This window comes from Rhopalosiphum maidis, chromosome 4 (assembly GCF_003676215.2).
Source record: "Rhopalosiphum maidis isolate BTI-1 chromosome 4, ASM367621v3, whole genome shotgun sequence".
Classification (NCBI taxonomy): Eukaryota; Metazoa; Arthropoda; class Insecta; order Hemiptera; family Aphididae; genus Rhopalosiphum; species Rhopalosiphum maidis.
In genome coordinates, this window is record NC_040880.1 from 27,869,200 (window position 1) to 27,893,097 (window position 23,898).

Consider the following 23,898-nt stretch of genomic DNA (forward strand, 5'->3'; position numbering starts at 1 on the left):
TAATAGTTAATTGATGAACATTCATTTATTGGTCAGAATAAAGTAGAGGGAGATTAATTTTATAGAATAAGTCATTTGAAATTAAAAACTTTATTTTCTTTAAATTTACTAAATTTATAAAACAAATATTTACAATAAATTTAGGTGTTAAACGATAATATTATGTTGGAATGATTGATGCATTTCAACGTTGGTATAGCTTAATTAAACCTAAGCATTTTTATAAATGTATACTTATATGTAGGTACCTTAAAAATCCTATTTCAATAATTGCAAGAAATTTGTACACATATTGTATTAATTATTAATAGGTATCAGTAAAGATTATTATTTTTTCACATTAAAAGAACAAAAAAACATAAATTTAATGAAAAACGCAAATAGTAACATGGTCGTAGCTGTAATGTCCCGTCTATCTATCATGCATAATAATAATTGTGTCCTGTAAATAGTAATATGGTCGATGGTAATAATTATTATTGTAGGAATTAATAACAAAATTGATATGTTCTATAAAACGAAACTCTATATTAATTGTTATTATTGTTATTATTATCCTTATAACAAATTTTTTTTTAGACATTTCAAAAATATTTCCACTTCTAATAAAAAAAGTTATAATTTATATGTTACTACAATGAAATAAAATAAATTCCAATAAGTATCAAATTAATTGTAATTACTTTTATTGATAACATTTTAATAATAATCATTATTCGAAATTACTAACAAATAAGTATTATGTAATTCGTTGGTATTTTTTATCAGTATTATTATTTTATTTTGTGTGCAAAATTATTATTTTGTATTGCAAATGATAGTCGATTAAACAAATATCGAAAAAAAATGAAACAATGAACGGGAATAGGATTTTAATTAACAGCACAAACGAAAACACTTACAGAATGGCAAATAATTTAATTTTTTTTAATCAGTCTTGTTTTTATAGTGTACTGTTTTATACTGTTTTATATATATATATATATAGAGAGAAAAATTTGTTAAACACAATTCAACACAGGCACAACATACTGAATTTTTCAAATGACTATATATTATTAACAGTTCATTTATTTTATAATTAAAAAGGTTGTGCAATTAAAATATACAATTTTTTTTTCTCTTTGTATTGCAATTTTGATCATTAACTACCACTAATTAGTAATTAGTCATAACTTACACACATTCACACATAACACATACACACGTACATCACAATAAAAATTCTTCCCCTTTAATGACTCAAAATGTATTTTAATATTCAGTTTTTTTTTCTTTTTTGCAAGTCACTTTCAAGCAAAATTTATATTTCAAATCAATAAATTGGTTAACACGCTTTTGTTGTTCATTTTTTTTTTTTTTTTGAACGACAAGACTCTTTTAACCCGTTAGTGAATTTATAATACTTAATGATATAATTGCGCGTTTAATCCACTCAAAATGTATAAATGTATTGTATTGAAATTCTTTTCAAAGTGTAGTTCCTGTGTAATAAATAATAATGTTTAATAATTATTAAAATATTGTATGATAATAATTGTTATTGTAGTTTCAGTTGATTTCGAAGAAAGTTATTACATGACAATCCACTGACGGCAAAACGGACGTGTTCGGATTGCTGGCGCGGAAAAATGTCAATAAGGAAAAGCGAATTAATGCCATAAAAACCTTTTTTATCTGGCCCTCTAAATAAAAAAAAAAAAAATTTAAAAAAGTAACAGCATTAATGTATTCGTTTTATACGCTTACCGTTTTTCTGCTAAACAATCTCAAAGTACGTACCGTACACATAATATATGAGTACACATATGTATAAAAAAACATAAACTGTACAGAAAAAAAAATAAAAATAATAATAATAAAACTTTACGCCCAGGTACCTACCCAAAATACAATATTACGATTCGTCCCGATGGCAGAGCACTCAGCTAGTGTCTTGGGTATTTTCGTTAATAATTTATTACATCGAACCTGCGTCTGCCCATTGATAAATATATAGACATCGGACGAAAAAAAAATAAATTCGGTTTTTCGTTTAAAGTTACAACCGACGTTTTTACACTGGACTTTCTATTGTAATTCAGCCACTTCTCTTGGGAGCACGATGCGTATTTATACACGAGGTGACCAGAGAGCCAAAAGAATTCGTGGCGACGAAAAGTCAACGCAATCCCTCCAGAGATTTTATGTGCATACTACATAATACTACATAACTATAACTGTTGAATAATTTTCGGAGTACGAACTTGAAGAATTTGGGGTTTTAAATTGTTTGTGTGTATGTATGTGTGTGTATGTGTGTGTGTGTGTGTGTGTGTGTGAAATATTTTAACGGATGAAAATAATTACTTTCAATTCTAATTAATTATATATTCTGTTTATTATTATTATTTATTGTGGGAAAAGTCAATATGAACCACTTCAATTGAAGACCAAGACACTGGGGAAAATCGAGGTTTCTCGTATCGACTTTAGAACTTACTGACGTTTTGACTTATAATTTTATATAATTATTATAATTATAAATTTATAATTAAATAAATGTAACCTAAATACTCAATAATAAACGCTGAGCTAACTCTCAAAACCTCATTTCAGCTTTTTATGTTATTTAATTTCATAAAACACATTTTAAATAATTTGATTAAATTAGTACAAAAATCATTGGTTTAAATATTTAATATTATACATTTTGTTATAGTCATTTATAAATATTGACGTTTTTCAGAAAAAAATAATACCTATGTAAAAACAATCAGTGTTACATAAATATTTTTAAGCGACAAATAATCTGTACAAAAACATATTTTTCAAAACGGCAAATTATTGATTTGGATAATACACGACGTTTTGCGTTTAAATTGAATCGTTCTGTATAAATAATAAAAAAATACGAGTAGATAATTGTCACATGCACGGAAATGTGACACTGCACGCTATGTATCAAAACAAACGGAAATCGGTCGACGTTTATCTTTTTACGACCCCCGCAAACCTATATTTTTGTATTTTCGTGTCGGTGCGTCTTGTCCAATAATAGCGTCGTACGAAAATTATTACGACCGACTACTAATCTCCATCGATTTTCTGCCCTTACCGCTCTACCACTAGTACAACGGCGAACCTAATTACGTTAGATCCGATAGAGCGTCAATTGATATTCAAACGTTTGAATATGATATTATTTAATATATGTACTGTGCATAATATCATAATATAATGTGACGGACTGGCGGTTGTACTGATGTAAACTAACCTCGAAAACTCGTAATTTCCCTCCTTGATTTTGATGTAACTAATCCGCTGGTCAACCGATTACATAGTACCGTTACAATAGAAGCATTTCTAAAGTTAACGTAATATTATAACAATTATAATATGCGTTTATTACGCGTAGTTATTTACGTGAAATCAGCTGTAAATATTTTTATACAATAATATTATGTATACCGTATACGGGATATGTAGATAATATATTACACAAGGTGATTTTATCATTTTAATTTATACAAACTCTGATTTTTTAAATATTTAAATATACTTGTACAACGAAGAATCGTAATAATATGTTTAATAATTCACAATTAAAAGGGAATAATTATCGTTAAAAAAAATTATTTCGTATCGCCATAATAGGAAACTCTCGGGGCACACAAAATGTAGATAATTATTTAAACATGTGGTATTAAATAGTCATAAATATTTCAAACATCAGAATTTGTACCAATGCATAATGTTAAAGGATTAAAGGAGGGCGAACGTGCACTTGATTAATCACCTTATAAAGCTATAGGTACCTACCGGAGTGTAAATAAATATATGTTACATGGCAATTACGACGATACCGTCTCAAATCATTAAAAATGAACATTATTTGAATAGGTACTCGTTTTCGTTTTGACTTAATTAAAATCTAAGATATGATAGACATTATTACATTAAGTTAAAATTGTTTGAATACATTTTTAATAATATAGCATAATAATAAATATTATACTCTGTAGTTTCAACAATGAACGTAGTATACTATCTAGATTTTCGAGTTCAATTTAAAGTGTGCGATAAACATACATTTTATATCATTCTTTAGTTTTAATAATATACATTTTGGAGTTGTTATTTTTTTCCTGGAAGAAATCTCAAATATAAAACTGACAGGGCATTTAAGTTTTTTTTTTTTTTTGTTATTAATATATTTCTTCAACTTAGAAGTAATGTGTTGTTCACTTTTAAATAAACTCATTTCGTACGCGCATAAAAATAATTGTGTTTAACATTTTGATAGTTTCGTTTGTGAAAACAATTTGGTAGAAAAGTCTTTCTAGACAAAAAAAGAAAGCTTGTATTTGAGTGCGTTAGTAACACAATTTTATTTTCAGCTTATACGAGCCGGCGAGTTTGTGTTACGTGAACTTTAAATAAAATATTTAAATCTACTGAGATGGATTCATAAGTACCCGAGGAAATATGTAAACGCTAACATTCCACAGGTTGATCATATATAAGTTTACTCGCATTTTGCGAAGGATAATTTTATTAAAAAATACATTATATTATTTTATTTTAATATAATATGATTTTTATGCTTTAAGATACTGAAGAAAAACCATATCGCCGTGAAAGATTTTCATATAATAATAAATTATTTGAGATAAATTTACATTTATCATATTTTTATGATCGAAATATTCGAGTAATTATGCTTATTATAAATAAATAAAAAAACACGGCAAGTTATTATGTTGTAGAATATGTATATTTAATATTTCTCGTCATGTCGTGATGGCTATTGACTTGTAAATTGATTATAATTGTATATACATATATATTATATATTGTTATTAGTAATTTATTTTTTTACTAGTATGTAATACAATAAGTTAATTATTATTAATGGTTAATGTAGGATATTATTAATTTTTAAGTCAATATCTTCATGCCGTAGAACTATGTGAATAGCCGAATAGGCCAATGGTATAAATATGTTGAAACTAATTAAAATTATTTTAGAAATTGAATTTTTCTTTGATAATGACAATATCAGCACCTAACGGATGAATTAATATTATTTTTTGAATTAGGTAAAAGAAAAAACAATTAAAATCGTTGTTTTACGTATAATTATTATTCAATTTGATCATAATTCGAATTTGATAAAGTCTATGCAAACAAATCGTGTATGAATTTGAAAGATCGTTCAATGAATAACTTTTGAAGAACCTTTTATTAAATTGTAAAGCTTTAGTTATCAAAATGAAAAAAAAAAATGTATGAATTTACAACTAAAAATTATTTGCGATTTTCGTGGTTTATTTTTCTGTAGTTTTTCTTTTTTGAATTATAATAATAAAAAAAAAAAAACATTCTATGAAAATCTGGTGTTTTGTAAATATTTCTGTTTTTTTCCATAATATTTTTATGTTTTTCATTATATTCACTGAATTTTTTTTACTTTTGACCCTTAAGGTACAAAACTAAATGCAATTTGCCACAATACACCCCCCTACCTCAATGTTGCATATTGAAACATTTTTTACAAAATAAAATGTGTCTGACACAAAACATTTTTTTTTATAACACTTTTTAAAATCAATACATTCATCGTTCCGTTGAGAATTTAAAACTACATAAATATTAGGATAATATTTCACAAACTTTTGCGATTTTATTTGTACAATTGAATCTTTGTTTGCAATGCACATTTTATTGTTTTATTGCAATCAAATATAGCATATTTTTTAAAAATATGTTTAATTAGTTCTTATAGTTTTTTTATAAATTAAATTGTATATTTTTATTTTTTTTGTTTAATGATTTTTTAATTATACGTAATTTAGAGGATCTAAATAGTTATGCATAATATTTATATAGTTACAATATTTAACTGATTTGTCTGATAAACATATTTTTTAATTGATCGCAGCCAAAAATGTTTATGAAGTACTTTTACTTAAAGTCAACGTTTAAGTTTTAAATTCAATTTATTGTTTGAAGCTAACAATTAAACTTGATTATAATTAAATAGATTTATTTTGAAGTTGTATTGTATGGCCCTATAAACAAATAAATTAGTCATATACAAATATAACTAATAATAAATAAATAATTTTCATTTTACAAACTCGATCCCAATTTAGATTCTGCCTTAAGATATTTGAATATTTAGACTTATTCAAAATACATTTATTCAACTTCAGTTTTAAATGATTTCATAACTGAAGTGTTATATTTTGGATTTGGCAATTCATTATTTGAAATATACGTTTAGTAGGTACACCAAAGTTAAGCTTAAGGAATATATTTTAGGTCCTATTTCTATAAATATAAAAAAATATAACAGTTTTTGATGAGCGTATCATAATATTTTATATAAAATATAACAAAAAAGGTATATAAATAATTTTAAAAGAAATAACTTTCATTTTAATATACTATTATATCACTGCATAGGTAACTGATCGTAATTACACTTTAAGATGTACAGAATTAGATGTACAAGTACCTCTATTAATTTTACTTAAGACAGTACCAATACTTCATAAGTAATTTACAGCACGATTTCCTCAAACTGTGTTTCGTTGATCATTAGTTATAAATTGCACATGTAGATGAATATATTTGAAATAATATGAAATTACATTATTTTTTAAATGGCATGTTCAAACTTTCCGGAAGTTGGTTGGATATAGGTATTTTGTTTTATACGTCACAGCCTAAAAACTAAAAAAAAAATGCATGCACATGACCGACTTTTCCGGATTACACTTTCAAACTTGCTCTAAAGTTAGTCGTATATAGTGTTTAAATGTTAAACAAGTATATACACTGTGTCATAATATATATAATACGTTGTATATGTGAATATTGTAAAATATATTTAAACTAAAATAATTATTATATTTAATATATTTGGATAAGCGGTATTGTTAATGATGCGTATCTTAAAATTCATCTGCATGAAATTCGATAATTTATTATATATTATTTATGTATTGTGATGGGTGTCTATTATGGTGTCAATAATATTCTTATTGAATTTTACTCATAGAAAATATATTATTTATAACACAGTTTGTGTACTTCCGTAAACGAGTTAGAAAACGTTGTATCGTTATTCAATTATTATTATTTATTTTAAGATTATTTTGACTCAAATAAAAATTATTTAAGAATATTTAGTCGGATACGTCGAAACATTTTCAAGTATTTCTTCACACAGCAAAATTAAAAAAAAAAAAAATAAATAAATGGCATAGGTAAATCTTTACTAATGAATTATGATCAACCAATACGTATTTACGTATTAATATTGCATCATATTCTAATGTAACTATATTATGCAATAGTATCCGTTTATAGTTCAATGATAATGTTTAATTAAATTTCATTCAAAATTATTATACCATCTACAGCTATTACAATTTTGACTATTTTTGCAAATTATAGTTTTTTTTTTTTTTTTTGGTACTTCTGTCATTTATTTTTTATTTTCTGATTATTATTATTAATATATATATATATTATTAATGAAGCTTTAAACTAATAAACTTAACCTTTTACTATGTATTACTTTAAAAACTTACTTACACATATTTTTAGTTCAGTATTTTTTATTTAAAAATGTCTTAATGTTTTATTTAATATTTTGCTTATTGTGATATATTTTTTTTGTTTTACTATCAAATAAATTAAATATATATATACATATATATTTAATATGATAGTAAGAAAATATTAGTTTATCAGAAGTAAGTGTACGGCCGAGAGAATGGTTGTGAGTTCTCGTAAAAGAAAAAAAATATGCATAAATGGTATCTATAATTTTCTTTTTATTCTGTGTACACGGAATTATTATAGTATGAAAAATAATTTTCATCAAATCAGGTTATTATACCGTTTAGGTTGATGGTTTATTCAATAATTGAATTAAATTGAAACACAGACCAAACAAACTTTCAACTTACAACTTTCAACTTCAAAATAATTTGCTTATAATAGGTACATAACAATCTATATGAACTGTAACAACACATGTGGGAATCTTAATAAATTAAGTATGTGGTCCTCACTCCTCAGGTATGAAATAATTTCATTCCACTTCTGTTTGGCATTATTTAAACTTCGTAAATAGATGGCTTATCTACTCGTTCGAGTAGTGTCTTATTATTCTGTTTAAGTAGTTATACTTATTGAATAAAACATTTGTGTACGTTTATATTATTAAGCTTACTAAGACTTCGCATAACAGTAATCCCTTACAAGTCGACTTACAATAAGAATAACAGAATATGATGTAAATGTTATTGATATATTTATACCTGCAGTATTTTATTGTATACGGTTTGATAAAAGTCACGTCACATATTTAAAACAGTATCATTAAAACGCGCAGAACACTGCCTTTCTAAAGTATTTAAAAATGGTAAAAAAACGCTATGCGGACATGATTATAAAAGTATGACGTGTGTTGTTATGCGTCTTCTTTCACAGCGATCAAATCCTCGTTCGGAGAATAATACGCGTAACTGATATCGAAATACAAGCAGAGCTAAAGTACACATTTATGAGTTTGAATGTTTGATAAACGTTAAACCAAACTTAATTTAATCACTTCGTAATAATAGGTATTTCAATGGGTTTGACGTCTTATATAATATAACGATATTATGTCTCGCAAACATTATTTAAATATCACTTAATCCGTTCGTTGTATATCCAAAAATACAACCTATTCACCGGAAAAAATATTACGATATAAATTTTTTTTACATATCACAATATAAATACTTATTTTGTTGCTACACTAATTGATTTGTTATAGGCACACACTCGAGTTCGTCGATAATCATCGGAATAGCAGTGAATAATATATAGTTCCATCATTACGCACGATTTTCTTTACAGTCGTATAATATATTATAGCTGATACGTTATAGACGATTGGTTATCAAGACGCACGGAGGCTATTTAGCGATAGTTATTTTCAAACGGCGCACTGTTTAAAAGGGACGACGTGCACGACGGCACGATACGACGATCATCGGGTGACACGAACACTCCATATTATACTTACATCGCAGACAGCGGATCGATAAATCCAACAAATTTACGGAAATTCGTCATACTGATGACAGCTATTTATTATTTATTACCGAGTAAACAAAAATAATAAACTAACTACTTTCTTCTACATGGGTTGGATTCTGGTCGGCGGGGGAATGACGCGTGGGTGACAGAATCCCTTAAGCCTCAAAAGTATATAATAATTCCGTTGATGTTTTAAGGTGGCTCGTTACGAGACGACCCTTTTGGCGGCACTTTATCCCCGACACGACCGGGAAACCAACATTTTCCGAGGGATCAATAACCCTCCTTTGCCCACCCCCCCTGGTCGGTCCGACTGGCGTTCTCACTAGGTTAATGTTTATCCGATTACCCCGTCCGGGTTTCGTTGTTTCCCACCGGAATTCTGAGTGAATTATCTTCCGGGGTTTGTTTTGCGCGCCCTTGCGGCGGCCACCGCCGCCGGAATCCCCGGGACTTTCCGTATATAAGACTCTACATAAGTCCTACGATCCGCTATCAACCCACCCAAAATTGTATTGCCTCTATCTCTCTCTTATTTATATATATATATATTTTTTTTTCTATAAAATAATAACTGCTTCACTACTCAATATCGTCTTGATAAGTGATCTGACCACTCGAGATTTTATATACTTTAAAATATCCATTGTATTTTTTTTTTTTTTTTTAAGTTATATTTTGTGTTAAAATAAATACGTTTATATTTAACAAACCATTATTCCTCCATATTGTAAACTGTTGCCAATACAAAGAGCATAATCGACTCGTATGATCATAGACGTTTCCACGTAGGGTTTATTACTCGACGGTAGGGTTGAAAGGCATGAACAAAGTAACGGCGAATCCGAATAAATACCTACTTAACCTCGATAATGACATAATAAATGACAATTGAATAGTCAACAATATTATAGAATACAATAAAAATACAATACTGACAATCAAGCAAGCAAAACGAAACAATTTAATTTCTTTTAAACTCACGAACCAACATTAAAATTCATTTGTAGTGCATTTATTCATCGAATACACGAAATCTCAGATATTGAATCAATTATCAAACACTCGCGTGCACAAAAACAAATTTATTTTCAACAAAGTGTATAAGAATACATAATTGTACAAAAAAAATAAAAATTTTATCTTTTTATTATCCTATTTTATTAAAGATCTGTTGCTGATAAAAATAACTAAAATTCACAGTAATTAAATTTGAATGAACATTTTACAACTTTGTTTTTTTATTATACACAGCTCCTTACACAATTAAAATATTTAACAAGTATTTATAACTTTATAAACCCTATGTAACATGAATATATATGTACGACAACGTTAAAATTATTGATGCAGTTATTCGGCTTAATAAGTATAATAACTCATATAAAGCAATACAAGTTCAATATTTGTACAATCGCTGTGTAAAGTTAATTTAGTTATCTTAAGAATTTAAAGGAATAATTTATCAGAATAAAATAAAAGTATATGGTTTTGAAAAAACGCGAATTGAAAATAATATTTAAGATTTTTTTGAAATATGACATCACATAAATTTTTAGCTAAAATTGTTCGACGTTTGTTCACGAAAATTATTGGTATGTACCAGGGGCTGCGGAACGGCGACCTTTTTTAACAAAAGAACCAAAAGTGACAAAGTATAATAAACTATAATATGCGATGATTGTTCACGTGCATAATTTTTTACATAAAATAGTTTTTAAATTGATAATACCTATAATTGTAAATTTGGAAGTGTTTGTTAAACTGAATAAAATAATTAATTATACGAATATTCAAAAATATACATTCAGTTACTTATTAGGTGATAATTAGTCTATAATACTATAATAAATTAATTTCCACTCTGCAGATATAAAAATTTATCGCATAGTAACTGTGATATACGCATATTTTTTTCGATTTCTGACTTCTGTCTTTGAATATTTTTTGTTGATAGCAGTTTTTGGGCCGCTAGATTTTGATTGATTTTTATGTGATTTGTATTTTTTCTATTTAAAGTAATTAAATATGCTTCCACTCTAAATAAAAAGTTCAACTAAATCAATTGTAAATTAAGAACAATTTACCCAAATCAAATAATAATAATTCCATATATTTATTTTAGGCATAACTAGATCTCTTCTTTGCCATCTATATGGTACAAACGATTTACTTAATTATCTACCTTCAACGAGTTTAACATAATATGTTATTAGTATTAAGAGTTTTTCGTTTCTTGAAAAATATTCTGTAGGTATCTAAAAGATTTTAAAATTATTTAATAACTTTTTTGTACATACCTATATAAGCTATAGCAAGCAACATAATAATACGAATATACAATTCAAATTCAGAATATTCCTTATATCATTTTGACAATCCTATTTTATATGGCACAATACACTTAGTTATAACTTATAAATGAAAAAAATCAACCATTAATTGACGCATTTAGAAATTCCAATTTAACTGCATTCACAGCAGTTTTTTTAAAAGTCCTACATCATATAATAAAAACCGTACGATTTAAATTTTTAAATTTATTTTTTCTTATACGCATCTTATTTAATATATCTAGTGTATGGAATAAACGGAATGAATAACATTTTAACATTATTATACCATACGAACAGTGTATATTTTTTTTTTTAACGGAGTAAGTGAACATGCATAAGTTCCATCTCAATATCTGTTATTACCACTGGCCATTAACGTCAAATTTGTCATGTCAAAAACAACATTTTTTTTTTGTGTTTGATTTATTATCAAAATGAAGAAATAAATCATCATTTGTTTTTTTTTCTAAACTTTTTAAACTTGTTGTACTCTTCTTATTAAATTCATTACACTGGATAATTGAGCTGAACCAATATGGGCATCTACAAGAGAAAACAATTAATACCTTTTTAATATTATTATATTATAAATTATGAAATCTTTATTTATTTATTTTTATATTATTAAAAAATGTTGAAATATTGTTAAAAATGATTACGGTGAAGGTCTAATCTTTGGATTACCCTAAATAATAAAGAGAGACTAATTTTTATCTTAATGGCAAGCGGGTAGCTTAGATTACTAAATATAGTATAACAAAAATGTTATCAGATAATTTATTACGTCTAATTTTTATTTAATATTACGAATAGTTATGTTGGTCGTACTATATATAGCTAGTCTATATGCTACTATTTAGTTGATCCAGAAAATCTGTTATCCATCGATTATGTCTTTAATTATGTTAACTTATTATTCATGAATTTAATTTATATATAAACAAAGAAAAATATAATTTTAAAGAAATAATAATAATTATATATTTATATTTCAATATTTTTTTGTGAGTATTCATTATTATTGTCTTCACTTGTTTTCTTAGCTTTCTATTTTATTAATAACTCCGTGATTAGTCATTGTAGAACTTTGTGCATCATGTTTCATGTTATGAATAAATTGATTCTACAATTTAAATTTGACCGATGTTTGGATTACATTTATGTTTGATAATTTTCATAATTTCTTTATTTTAAACTTGATCACAGTAACGTCAGTAAAGTTATTGTTCTTGTAAAAAATATATCTTTTGAAAGTTTGTTCGAATAAAACATATAAGATTCATGTAGAAAAACTTTTCCTCCTATTATTTTTTACTAATTTTAGAAGTTATATTTTAAAATTAAATATAATAATATGTAATGAAATATAATTATGTATAACGTATTATAACGTTGGATGTGGATGTAATTCAATTATCTTTGACTTATTTGATCATGAATTTTATTTTTTTAGAAGATGGAAAATAACATCATATGTTTAATATAAATAATGTAAAATTTTTCTATATACCTACTATTGATATTATAAATATGTTCATTTTAGGTACGTTAAACTAGAAGAATCTAGTTAAATATCATTTTCAACTGTAATGGATCATAATATATTGTATTTATTTTGTATATAAATTACATTTAAACATAATAATATAGTATACCATAACCATACTACAAATACGCGAGTTTTTGGCGAGAAATTATGCACGCGTATAATTGTTGCATACCTAGAAGTCTTAATAGAAACTGGTGTAATGATTTAAATCTTAACTAACTCATTATTTTAGAAACAAAAATTAATTTATAAAGTTTTGCCAGCGAATGACTAATCTTTTCACATTATAATGTGATATACCTAACCCAAAAATCTGCTGCTAACTAGTAAATTAAATTTATCATTTGTATATACTATTTACATTAAGATAACTTAATAAATTGATCAGTCTAGTTTTTGTTCTCAGAATAACGGATTAATTAAGATTTAAATCACTACACCACTACTTTCTATTAAGTCTTCTAGGAGGTTTACTGGAATGGTGTCAAAGCCAAGAACAAAAGATAGTGGTTTGGAACGGTCTGATAATTGGGATCAAAGGTATTAGCTAATACCTACAGGATTTCGGCTATTTCTTCTATAGTTTTTTTTTATTATTAAATGTGTGTTGATATAACATCATATTTCCTGGTGTGCATAGAAAGGTTATACAAATAATTATTGTTTTGTTTAAATAAAGTTCAATAAATGTAACAACTAAATATAATAATGATATTTATTTTACGTCTAGTTTAGTTACATGACTTGTAGGAGTCACGTGTTTTGTGGATCAATCCAGCCATCCAGGTTAAATATAGTTGATTTAGTAATAAACCTAAATAATGAGCACAGGACATTTTTGAAATTTTTAGGTTATTTAAATTTTTTAATTAATACATGGTACGAGCAAACCTTGTTAAAATACTAGACATTGAATGGGCTTATTTTTTTAGTAATATACTCTGATACTCATACATTGCATAATTACAACTAATGTTTGCGTTCTATTGTTATCCGTGACCAATGAATGGGGTACAGATAAATGTGTGTATAAATTATAAACACGTTTCCAAGTAAAATACTGTGTAGTTAATTAATGTTATCATTATAACTATGATCAATGTTTTTATTAAAATTTAAAATTAGTAGTTGATAATAATAATTAATACCTCTGCAGTCTACAAAGTCATTTCATTTATGCAAATAAATACCAATGTGTTGTAGGTCATGTTATATAGATGGTTAGGTAAGATTGAATTTATATTGACTAACACAATATGTCATGGCATTAATTATTGTACTAAACATCTATAAGGTATACTCCTCTTGAATATTTATATTTTATGAAAATTTGAGATAATATTATATATGAAATACAAATTAAAATAGTATTAATTTTAACTATGTATGTTTGGTTCAATTAGTTTTGTTTCCATATGGACTATAATAGTTATTGTTATATAATTAATTATGTTAAAAACTTAATTTACAAAATATTAAGTTTAAATTAAAAGGTATAACTAATCAGTTCAATTTGAAACTGACATGAAATACGTCTGTAAACATTTAAATTATTTTATTCATGTATATATTTGGACACAATTAGTGTAAATTAGTTTGAAATTACATAACTTACCTTCATTTTTGGAAGCTTCTTATCATTTCTATACCACGTAATCGATGCTGGTGGTCTGGATCCAGCAGAATGGCATTGGATGTCGTATCTCCGGTCAGCTACCAAAACTTCGTCGATGGCAGAAAATGTTACTGTGAGAGGTGGCACTAAAATATATAACAAACAATGAATTTTTCTTACTATCTTATAAGATTAATTACTAATTCTGAATTAAACATATTTTGCAAAAATGAGTTTTCGATAATTATAAATGTTATAACGATTAAGCGTTATAGTGTTGTTGGAAATATGTTAAATGTATTTATTTATTCATAAAATATTCTATAGCCAGAAATAAATAAAATTATTACTTAAAATTCTTACTTAGTAAGTCACTTTTAATTTATATAAGAAATTAGGAAACTGTATTTTTGAGTACATTTTATAATTATAGCTGAATTGGTATAGTAAATATATTCATGGACAAATTTAGAGGGAGAAATATTTAACCAACTATGATCGTATAAGCACAACGATGTATAGTGCCTAGGTACTTCATATGAACATATTAAAGTTAAATTACTAAACCAACTATAATAATTTAATTATTTACTATGTCATTGATTTATATTATTTCTACAAAATTGCATACTAAAATGTACATTAATTTAATACTCTATGATAAATTATCAATTAAATGAAAATGCATCAACTATGTATAGGTATATTTGAATGAAATAATGAGCTAGCTATCTGAAGTTTTTTTACTTTTCATTATGATACAAATATCAATCAAATAATTATAAAATAATCAATTTAATAACAAAATTGTATAATATTAAAAAAAAAAATTAAATTAAATATACAGGAAATTTAGTTTAAAATGATTGAAGTTTTAAACACTGTCAACAAAACACAAAATTATACATATTTATTCGTTTAAATTTATTATTAATTTATGTATAGTTAGGATTTCAAAAAAAAATGTAATCATGGTTTGAGTAAATTTTTTATTACATATTTCTTAAGTATTTTTATTTTTGTTAACATGTATATATATATATATTTATCAATGTCCGTGCATCATAATCCCCGAAGCTAGAAAATGTAGGTACCTACTTATATTATGTCATATCATATTACACGCATATTGTTCAAATGAAATCATATATTACATTATTTAAATTGATAATGAATCTGTCATTTCACGGTATACTGGAGGAATAAAATACTGATTGAGTAGGTGATTCAAAAGACATATAATATACGGTAACATATATATGTATATGCAGTGCGCCTGTGTCGGATAAAAAGAATAATTTTCCCCGTAGGATCCATCTGCACAAGACGTATATGTACGTAAGCTGCAGGTATATATAAATATATTATATATATGTACACTTGGGGTTTAGAATTTTCCGTTATGAAAACTCCTGGAACCAAAGTGAAAAATATTACTTTGAATGCTTTCATGAAAAATCATTTTCCCCGCGAGATATCGAGTTTTTCAACTTGCCATAAATAATAAATTCGGTATACGGAAGCTGTGTTGGTACTTAAGTTAACACCAACTGACTGCCGAATTAAAAATTTCTAGCCAAACATTTTATCACCTTGTGAATTGGGATAATGGAATTTTCAATTACGCATATGTATATATATATATTATATGTAATATGTATGTGTGCAGCGTACATATGTGTATTGTTACCATTATGAACGTACTCGAAGTGAGTGTGAACTAAATTTCAAACTATAATCTAGATTATCTTAAATGTTAATTCCATTTAAATGAGAAATAATTAAATTTGTCACGTTTGACTTCACTTGTAACCTTTTTCCTCGACGAGATTTCACAGTATTTCAATAATCAGTTTATTATTAAATTAATATTTTAATATTTTTTATATACTTGTAGTACTATACGTGTCAACGTTTACGCAATATTTTGTTAACGTTAATTCTTCATTCAAAGGTCTCTATTACTATTAAAAAAAAAAAGGTTAAAGGTTACCAGAAAAGTAAAAAAAAATAAATAATAATAAAAATAACAATGAATAGCATAATAACATAACGATAAATACATAATATACATTAATGTTCTTGTTACATTCATACACTGTAGTGTTAGTCGAAGCTTAAGTACATAGAGAAAATATTACCTAGTAAATGAAAAATTAGAAAAAGATTTATTGAGAAATTAATTTTTAGCTCCGTTGGCGTGTGTAACATTTATATTGCAATATTGAATTCAAAAAAAGATAAAAAAATAAAAAATACGTTCGGAAAATCAACAATTACACAATAAATTCGTATCAATATAGTAAATATTACACATGCATATTCGCTTATATTTTTAACATTTTTGAAATTATTTTATCACACGTAAGAAATTTCAAATCAAACATTAAAACTTTAACAGCAATAGACGCATATCAAATCAATAAATAAAGCTACCTAAAACTTCAAGATATAAGCTAAATACCTCTTTATCGGAATATGATTTCGTAAAGAAAACACATTATTACATAGCTAAAATATCTACTCGATTGGAATGTAATAAACAATATTGACTAATCACGATGTAATACCTTGATATGGTTTTATTTGGTTTTAATTAAATTAATTTTAAAACATAAATTTACGCGATACACATGTGTATGTAACAAATTACACAATATTCACAAGCGATGAACAGATAAATTGCATTCAAATTATTAATTACATACGCGTATACAGAAGGGGGCCTTTTAGTTTTATATTTGCATGCTACACAATAGCACTGTGTACTTTTTATGTAATTATTAATAAGTTGATTTCGTTAATAAATTATTTTGTTTATTTATACTTATAACTCAGTGACCACTGTCATTGATTTATTTTATACATAACACTATGCTATAAAAAGAACTTTTTTTAATCATAACTATTGTAAACGATTTGTTATTTTTTACAATATTAAGGACAGTCATCACTTTCGGTTTATTTCCAAAAATTTAGTTGAACTATACAACGCGTACCTAAAATATAAAGTATATGTGTAGTAGTTACTGTTAATAATAGATTCAGGTACGAAAACCATATAATACGCTCAAGGCGGATACATTTATTTTTTTTTTAGTTATGTAAAAGGCAACGCATCCTTACAAAATATATTATTATCTCTGGCACATAGGTTTATCTCTGTCGTAACATTTTGGAAAAAACATAATAAATATTTAACATTCAAACCATAAAACTAAAAAAAAAGTTGTAAAGTTACGAGATTTTTTATAAATGTCATAAAATAAAATATGTAAAACACAAAAACTAATCATATAACTATTTTTATTCAATTAATTATTATAACATTTTTGAAATATTTATTTTTTAATAATTCCACAACTTTAATAATTTTTATTGTTTGAAAAGTATTGTTTTACTAGTGTCGAATGGACGACATATTTTATTATCACTATACAATAATTTATGAGAGTCAGACGTCTTCAATTAATAGTTACAAAGTGCAGACATGCGTGTTCATCTTTACGTTTCTGGTTTTCTGGGTTATGATGTTGGTCACTATGTTTTAGTGAGATACAATATTTTAAGTGGTACTATATGTAGTAACACGTATATACGTATAATATACTCTAATTCATTGCTTTTAACGAAAATTGACTTGTTAATGCACACGTAAACGTGAGTGCATAATCAGTATCAAAACCACTAACATGAGCATATACAGGTACATAATAATATATTCATTAACTAATCACTAAGGACAACATATATGCCTAATCTATTTTAATCAAAATATAACGTTCAGAATTTGTTATATTTTAAAGCTGAACGATTTAAATCTTTTGTTTTTACTATTAATTAATTTAGAATATAATGTGATATAATATCACGCCAAAAATATTCGCATGAGAATAGAAGACCCCAAAATATTTTCAGATTAGATTATGAAAAAGTTACAAATATTTCTAGATTGATAATCATCATTAAACAGTTTTTATTATAATATTGACTATAAAAACAACAAAATAATATATTCATGTATTATATATACCTACTAATATACTACGTACCTACATAAAAGTATGCTTGTTTATTCTATAACTAAAATCTGAGTAAGAAATATTTAATATATATAATTTAATAAAATACAACTTATTATTTAAAACGGTACCTATTATACTTTATTGTTATTTGAGAAAATACTATTTGTGATGTGGAGTTTAGAGAAGTATAAGAAAAAAGATTAAATAAATCATCACTATTTACTATAAAGGAACTTAATCATGAAAAAAAGATAGATAACATTACATATTAAAGGTAAATTGGATTAACATATCAATATATCATACTTAATAAAACAATCTGCTTTAGTTTAATACGATCAATAATTTAAAGTAGAACAGAGTGTTGTAGTATTTCTTGTGATTATTTTATGAATGAAGCGTAAAGTTTTCCTTTTCATACAACTATATTTTATATTATATTTCATTAAAAATTATTATTGTATACATATCTTTACAAAACTCAAAATTGTCTATAAATAATAAATGAATATGTGTATATTGTTATTGTATAAACATTTTATATGTTTCTACCTTTATCGAAGTACTCATTATTAGTTTGAGAAAAAATATAAATAAAATACACTTGTTATTAAATGAATAACAATAACAATCATTATAATTTAGTTTATAAATAATTAACATATTTTAAAGGAGACGGATAAAATAATATAGTAATTATTATTGTTATAAACCAATAATATATATTGAATGGAAAGATAATATCATTGATTTAATAATAAAGAGTGTAATTCATTTTTATGCAGACACGTTTTGATTTTTAAGAATTAAAATTAATTGATAATTCAATAAAAAAAAGTCAACAATTGTACAATTTAAATGCCTAAACAATTATGTTAAATTTATTTTAATAAAAAATTCCGATAAAATATATAATATATATATATATTATTATATGCTATTGTGAATAAAACACGTTTACAATTCTGCATTGAACAACGATTAAACCATAGAACAATAATAAACAAGGACAATACTATTGAAGTTCCTACCTATACAACTTTGATTCACTAACATAATCGTAAAACCAATATGCTTAACGTCTAAACTGTATTTATAAAATGGCTAAACGCGAATATTCAAAACAGTTAATCATAAAATTGATTATAGAGTACCTAACCCTTATATATTGTCAATAACATGAGTAAATGTCTTATTTATTCTGTGCATTATTAAATCAGTACTCTGCGAATTTACATTGACCTAAAAAATTTAACTGAGAGTATAATAATTAACGGAATATTTTCCAAGTTAGCAGATATATCACAATATTATGTATATATTTCCACGAGTTCAAACAGCATACATGAGGACACACTTACTATAATCTTGGCAAGTTTCTCATTAATGTGTCAGGTGGTCCGATTATTCTTTATTAAAACAAAATACATTATTAAACGCGCCATGTGCTGAGCGCAATGTTGGACGAGAGGGTATACACGCGATGGCTGTCGTTTATCATACAGTTGGCGAACACAAATACTATTATTATGATAGCAATATTGTACGAATTTCATTAAAGTAACAACAAACAGTGCTTAAAAATATAATTATATATATATATAAGGAATTATCATTAAATGAATAATAACGAGAAAGAACATTTTGTTTATTTATTTATTTTGTACTACTCACGGTGGAATGATATAAAACGTCTGAATAACGGTTTTCCATAGATATTTTTGGTTTTGATCGATTAAAAAGGAACAATACGGTGAGACGGTAGTCATCATATAAATATAACGTAGAGTGTATTTTTTTTTTATTTTCACTTCGTGACTTTTCGCACATTGCCCTTTGTTGTTTATTGGGCCGTCGGCGGACCACAAATAATCAGACACACTTTGGTCAGAGTGGGCGTCGAAAAAAAAAAAAATTCTTTTTACACAAAAACTACCACCCGAACCGATGTAATAGTAGTCGGATGAAAAAAAAGAAAAAAAACGAAACACCAATGCCTTTTATTTCACATTATATTTTTCATCAAGGAACCTAATTTTTTTTTTCGTGTACACACGATTACGAATAGTAATTACGTGGTAAATGTAAAGTGCAGGTTGCGAGATAGAAAAAGATGAATGAAGAGAGAAAGTGAGAGAAAGGAAAGTAAAAAGATAAAAAGGGACAGAGATAATGGATTCACGAAAGGCTAATAAAGTTCGTTATTTTTTTTTTTTTTTTTTTTTACTGTTTCTTTTTTCTCCTGCTTAATTCTGACGTCCAATTAAGACCGTTAGATCGACGACCTTGCCGACCCTTGCAGGGCTTCCATCAGCTATAATACATATATACCCGCATACATCACCGGTAGACACATCTGTATATAAATAATTATATCCGCTGGGTTTTAATTAACCACCCATCCTTTCTTCTCTCGCGATCAACTTGATAACGGTGGAAAAAAATTCGGATGACCTTCTTTAGTTTGTTTTTGTATTTTATTGTTGGCAACAATGTATACCATTTTTCAGATCTAACGAGGACGAAAGGAAATAAAACACAACACCCCGGGAAACCTAGCGTATGAAATAACCAGCCCCGATTGCCAAAGAGATAAAACACTATTTTCTCAGGAGAACCAGACTGACTTATATATTTATGTACATGTTTTCTGTTGCAAAGCGCAGTTTCTTCAAAACCTACTTATTATTTATTTTGCCTCGCATAATAACAATTAATCATACAAAATAGCACGAAAAAAATGAAATCACACTTTTTATCAACGCTTAAGATAAATAAAAAAATATATACGTAATGTGTATAATATACTCACGTCTAAGGTTCAACACGACTGATGCTTGCCGGGGATCCATTAGCTTCGTGTTTGATGCCCGACACGTGAACACGGAACCGAAGTCCTGGCGACTGACAGAAGGCCAGTGCAGCCTGTTCTCCATCGCGTTTATCGCGGCATGTTCGCACTCGTCATCCACCACTTGGTTGTTTTTCAGCCACACGACTGATGGTGGAGGATTTCCTAAAAAATAATAACGATCTTTACAGTCAAACTGCGTACTTTTTTTGTAGTGTATCATATTATTGTTAACATTTCTATTCTATTATAAATTATAATATATCTTGTACAAAGAAAAACCATACTTTTAGTTTGTGTGATATGCTTATTATCTACATTTTTAAATTCTTATCATATTACACAGAGTATTATTTTAATATGTTTATAATTGTATATGTAAAATGCATAGAATTATTGAATAATAATTCAATAAATATTGTTTTTCTAGACATTTTAGGAAGTGTATGCGTGGCATAACGTGTATACATATTGTATTTTTGTTATAGTTATTGATACGCGTTAAGAATGTCACTGATACCTTTGAAAGTTGACATATCTGTTTATAAACGTGATGTTTGACAACCATTCATGTGACTTTGAGAAATGATTAATAAAAATAAATAATATAACTAATAATAATTTAGTATTATGGTGACATATAATACGAGTATAATCAAAACTAAAAAAAATCTTTAGAAATCAAATACAATACAAAGGGATTAGTTTATTAAGCTTGACGTTTCATCAACTAGTTTTTTTTTTTTTTTTTAATATTTTGATGTGACATAAATTGATATAGTATACATAAGAATTAAAATAGTAGAATACTCCAATCTACTTTTAATTTTTAAAATTAATATTTCAAATTAATTTAATATTAACAAATTCTAATTTCACTGTCATAGCTATAAATCTTAAATAATTGGTAAATCTAAAGAAAGGTATTTTATTTGCATAAGTAATACATCAATTAATATATAAATATATAAAAAAATATAATAAAATAAATTATTAGGATTCCTTAGATGTATTATGTTTTTGTGATTTTATGTGTAATTATTGTTTATTAGTTTATAATATAAAATGCAGTAACATTTCAAAGTAATAGAAACGGACTTATTATTTGTATGTTAAAATCAATGCAGTTCTTAATGGTTAATTATATTATATACTTTATAAAATATAATGCATTCTCATTAGATATATAATATTCAAACAAATTATCTACATATATTTTTAATATTATTAATAAAATAAAACAACTTTAAGAATGACATTTAACAACTGTTTAAACATTGTAAGTTATAACAAAATATTTGAAAAAATTATAAACACTTAATTTTCACTAATCATTTTAAAAGATAATTTCATTTATTCTTGAATTATAAAAAATAACATATCTACAAAAAATTTACTGTGTCATAGTTAAGAAATATTCTGATGTAACATCGCTTTTAACTCGATGATAACAGTAACACATTATTCTGCGTTGAATTGTATCAAGCCTGATCATCACTAATCATCCTTATTTGGTCCTACTTCAAAAATTATGAAAAATACAATGATAATGGTTTAGTTACACTATTAAAAATATTTGTTTGTTTAGTACCATAAAGATAAAGAGAAAATATTAAAGTAAATAAAATACACGTCAAAGGTACTAATCATGATTCATGACGGTACAAATATATTAGTTTTATACAAAGTTAAAAATAATTCTCATTCCTAATTAACCTCATGTAATTTATTTAATTTTCTAAAATACTATGTTACTTGTAGAAAATTAACTTCATAAGTCCATATTCTAAATGTATTCTCCATGCTCTCAATAAACTTTCATTCCAAAATGTTTGATTATTTCCATTTGAAAATTGTTCTGTATACACGAAGCAAAATGACCCTCACCATAATTTTAGGAACTCCCCAGAGAATACTTTTTGTCAAACTATAATTTAGCATATTTTTCTTTGCCTTTATATGCATTTTGTTCTGGTACAACTATTTTATTTAGCAGTTTTTGAATACTGTATAGGTTTTGTTTTGTGAATGGTTTTTTTTACTTAAATTTTATTATTGAAATCTTCATAGTTACTTGAACAACACGTCATATGGTATGTAATAATCCAAAATAATTATGTAAAAACAAAAAAAAAACAGCCAAACGCAAACTTTTTAATCACACATTGTAAAATAATATAAAAATTTTTAGTTTCCATTTTTATTTTTATCACTTTAATAAATAGTATTTATACTTTAAAATATTAAATAAAAGTAAATTATAAAATAATCATAATACAATGTGTATTTTTAATTATTTTACCATGCGATGTTTTGTTAATATACAATATCAATAATAGATATACGTTGATTCTGACATAATAAAAAAATAAATAAATTCGCTGACTTTAATATTATTTTAATATTAGATATAAATGATAGTGACAGTTAAAATA

General features: G+C 25.7%; 1 protein-coding gene across 1 annotated transcript in view; it reads right to left on the reverse strand.

The window, feature by feature from the left end:
- Positions 1-23,898, reverse strand: part of LOC113558750 (hemicentin-1-like) — a 318,777-nt gene that overhangs the window by 80,854 nt on the left and 214,025 nt on the right. The window contains exons 5-6 of the mRNA XM_026964278.1: positions 21,425-21,628; positions 14,588-14,733 (exon numbers count right to left, since the gene is read on the reverse strand). Coding sequence (XP_026820079.1) covers positions 14,588-14,733; positions 21,425-21,628 — 350 coding nt within the window. The remainder of the gene's footprint in view (positions 1-14,587; positions 14,734-21,424; positions 21,629-23,898) is intronic.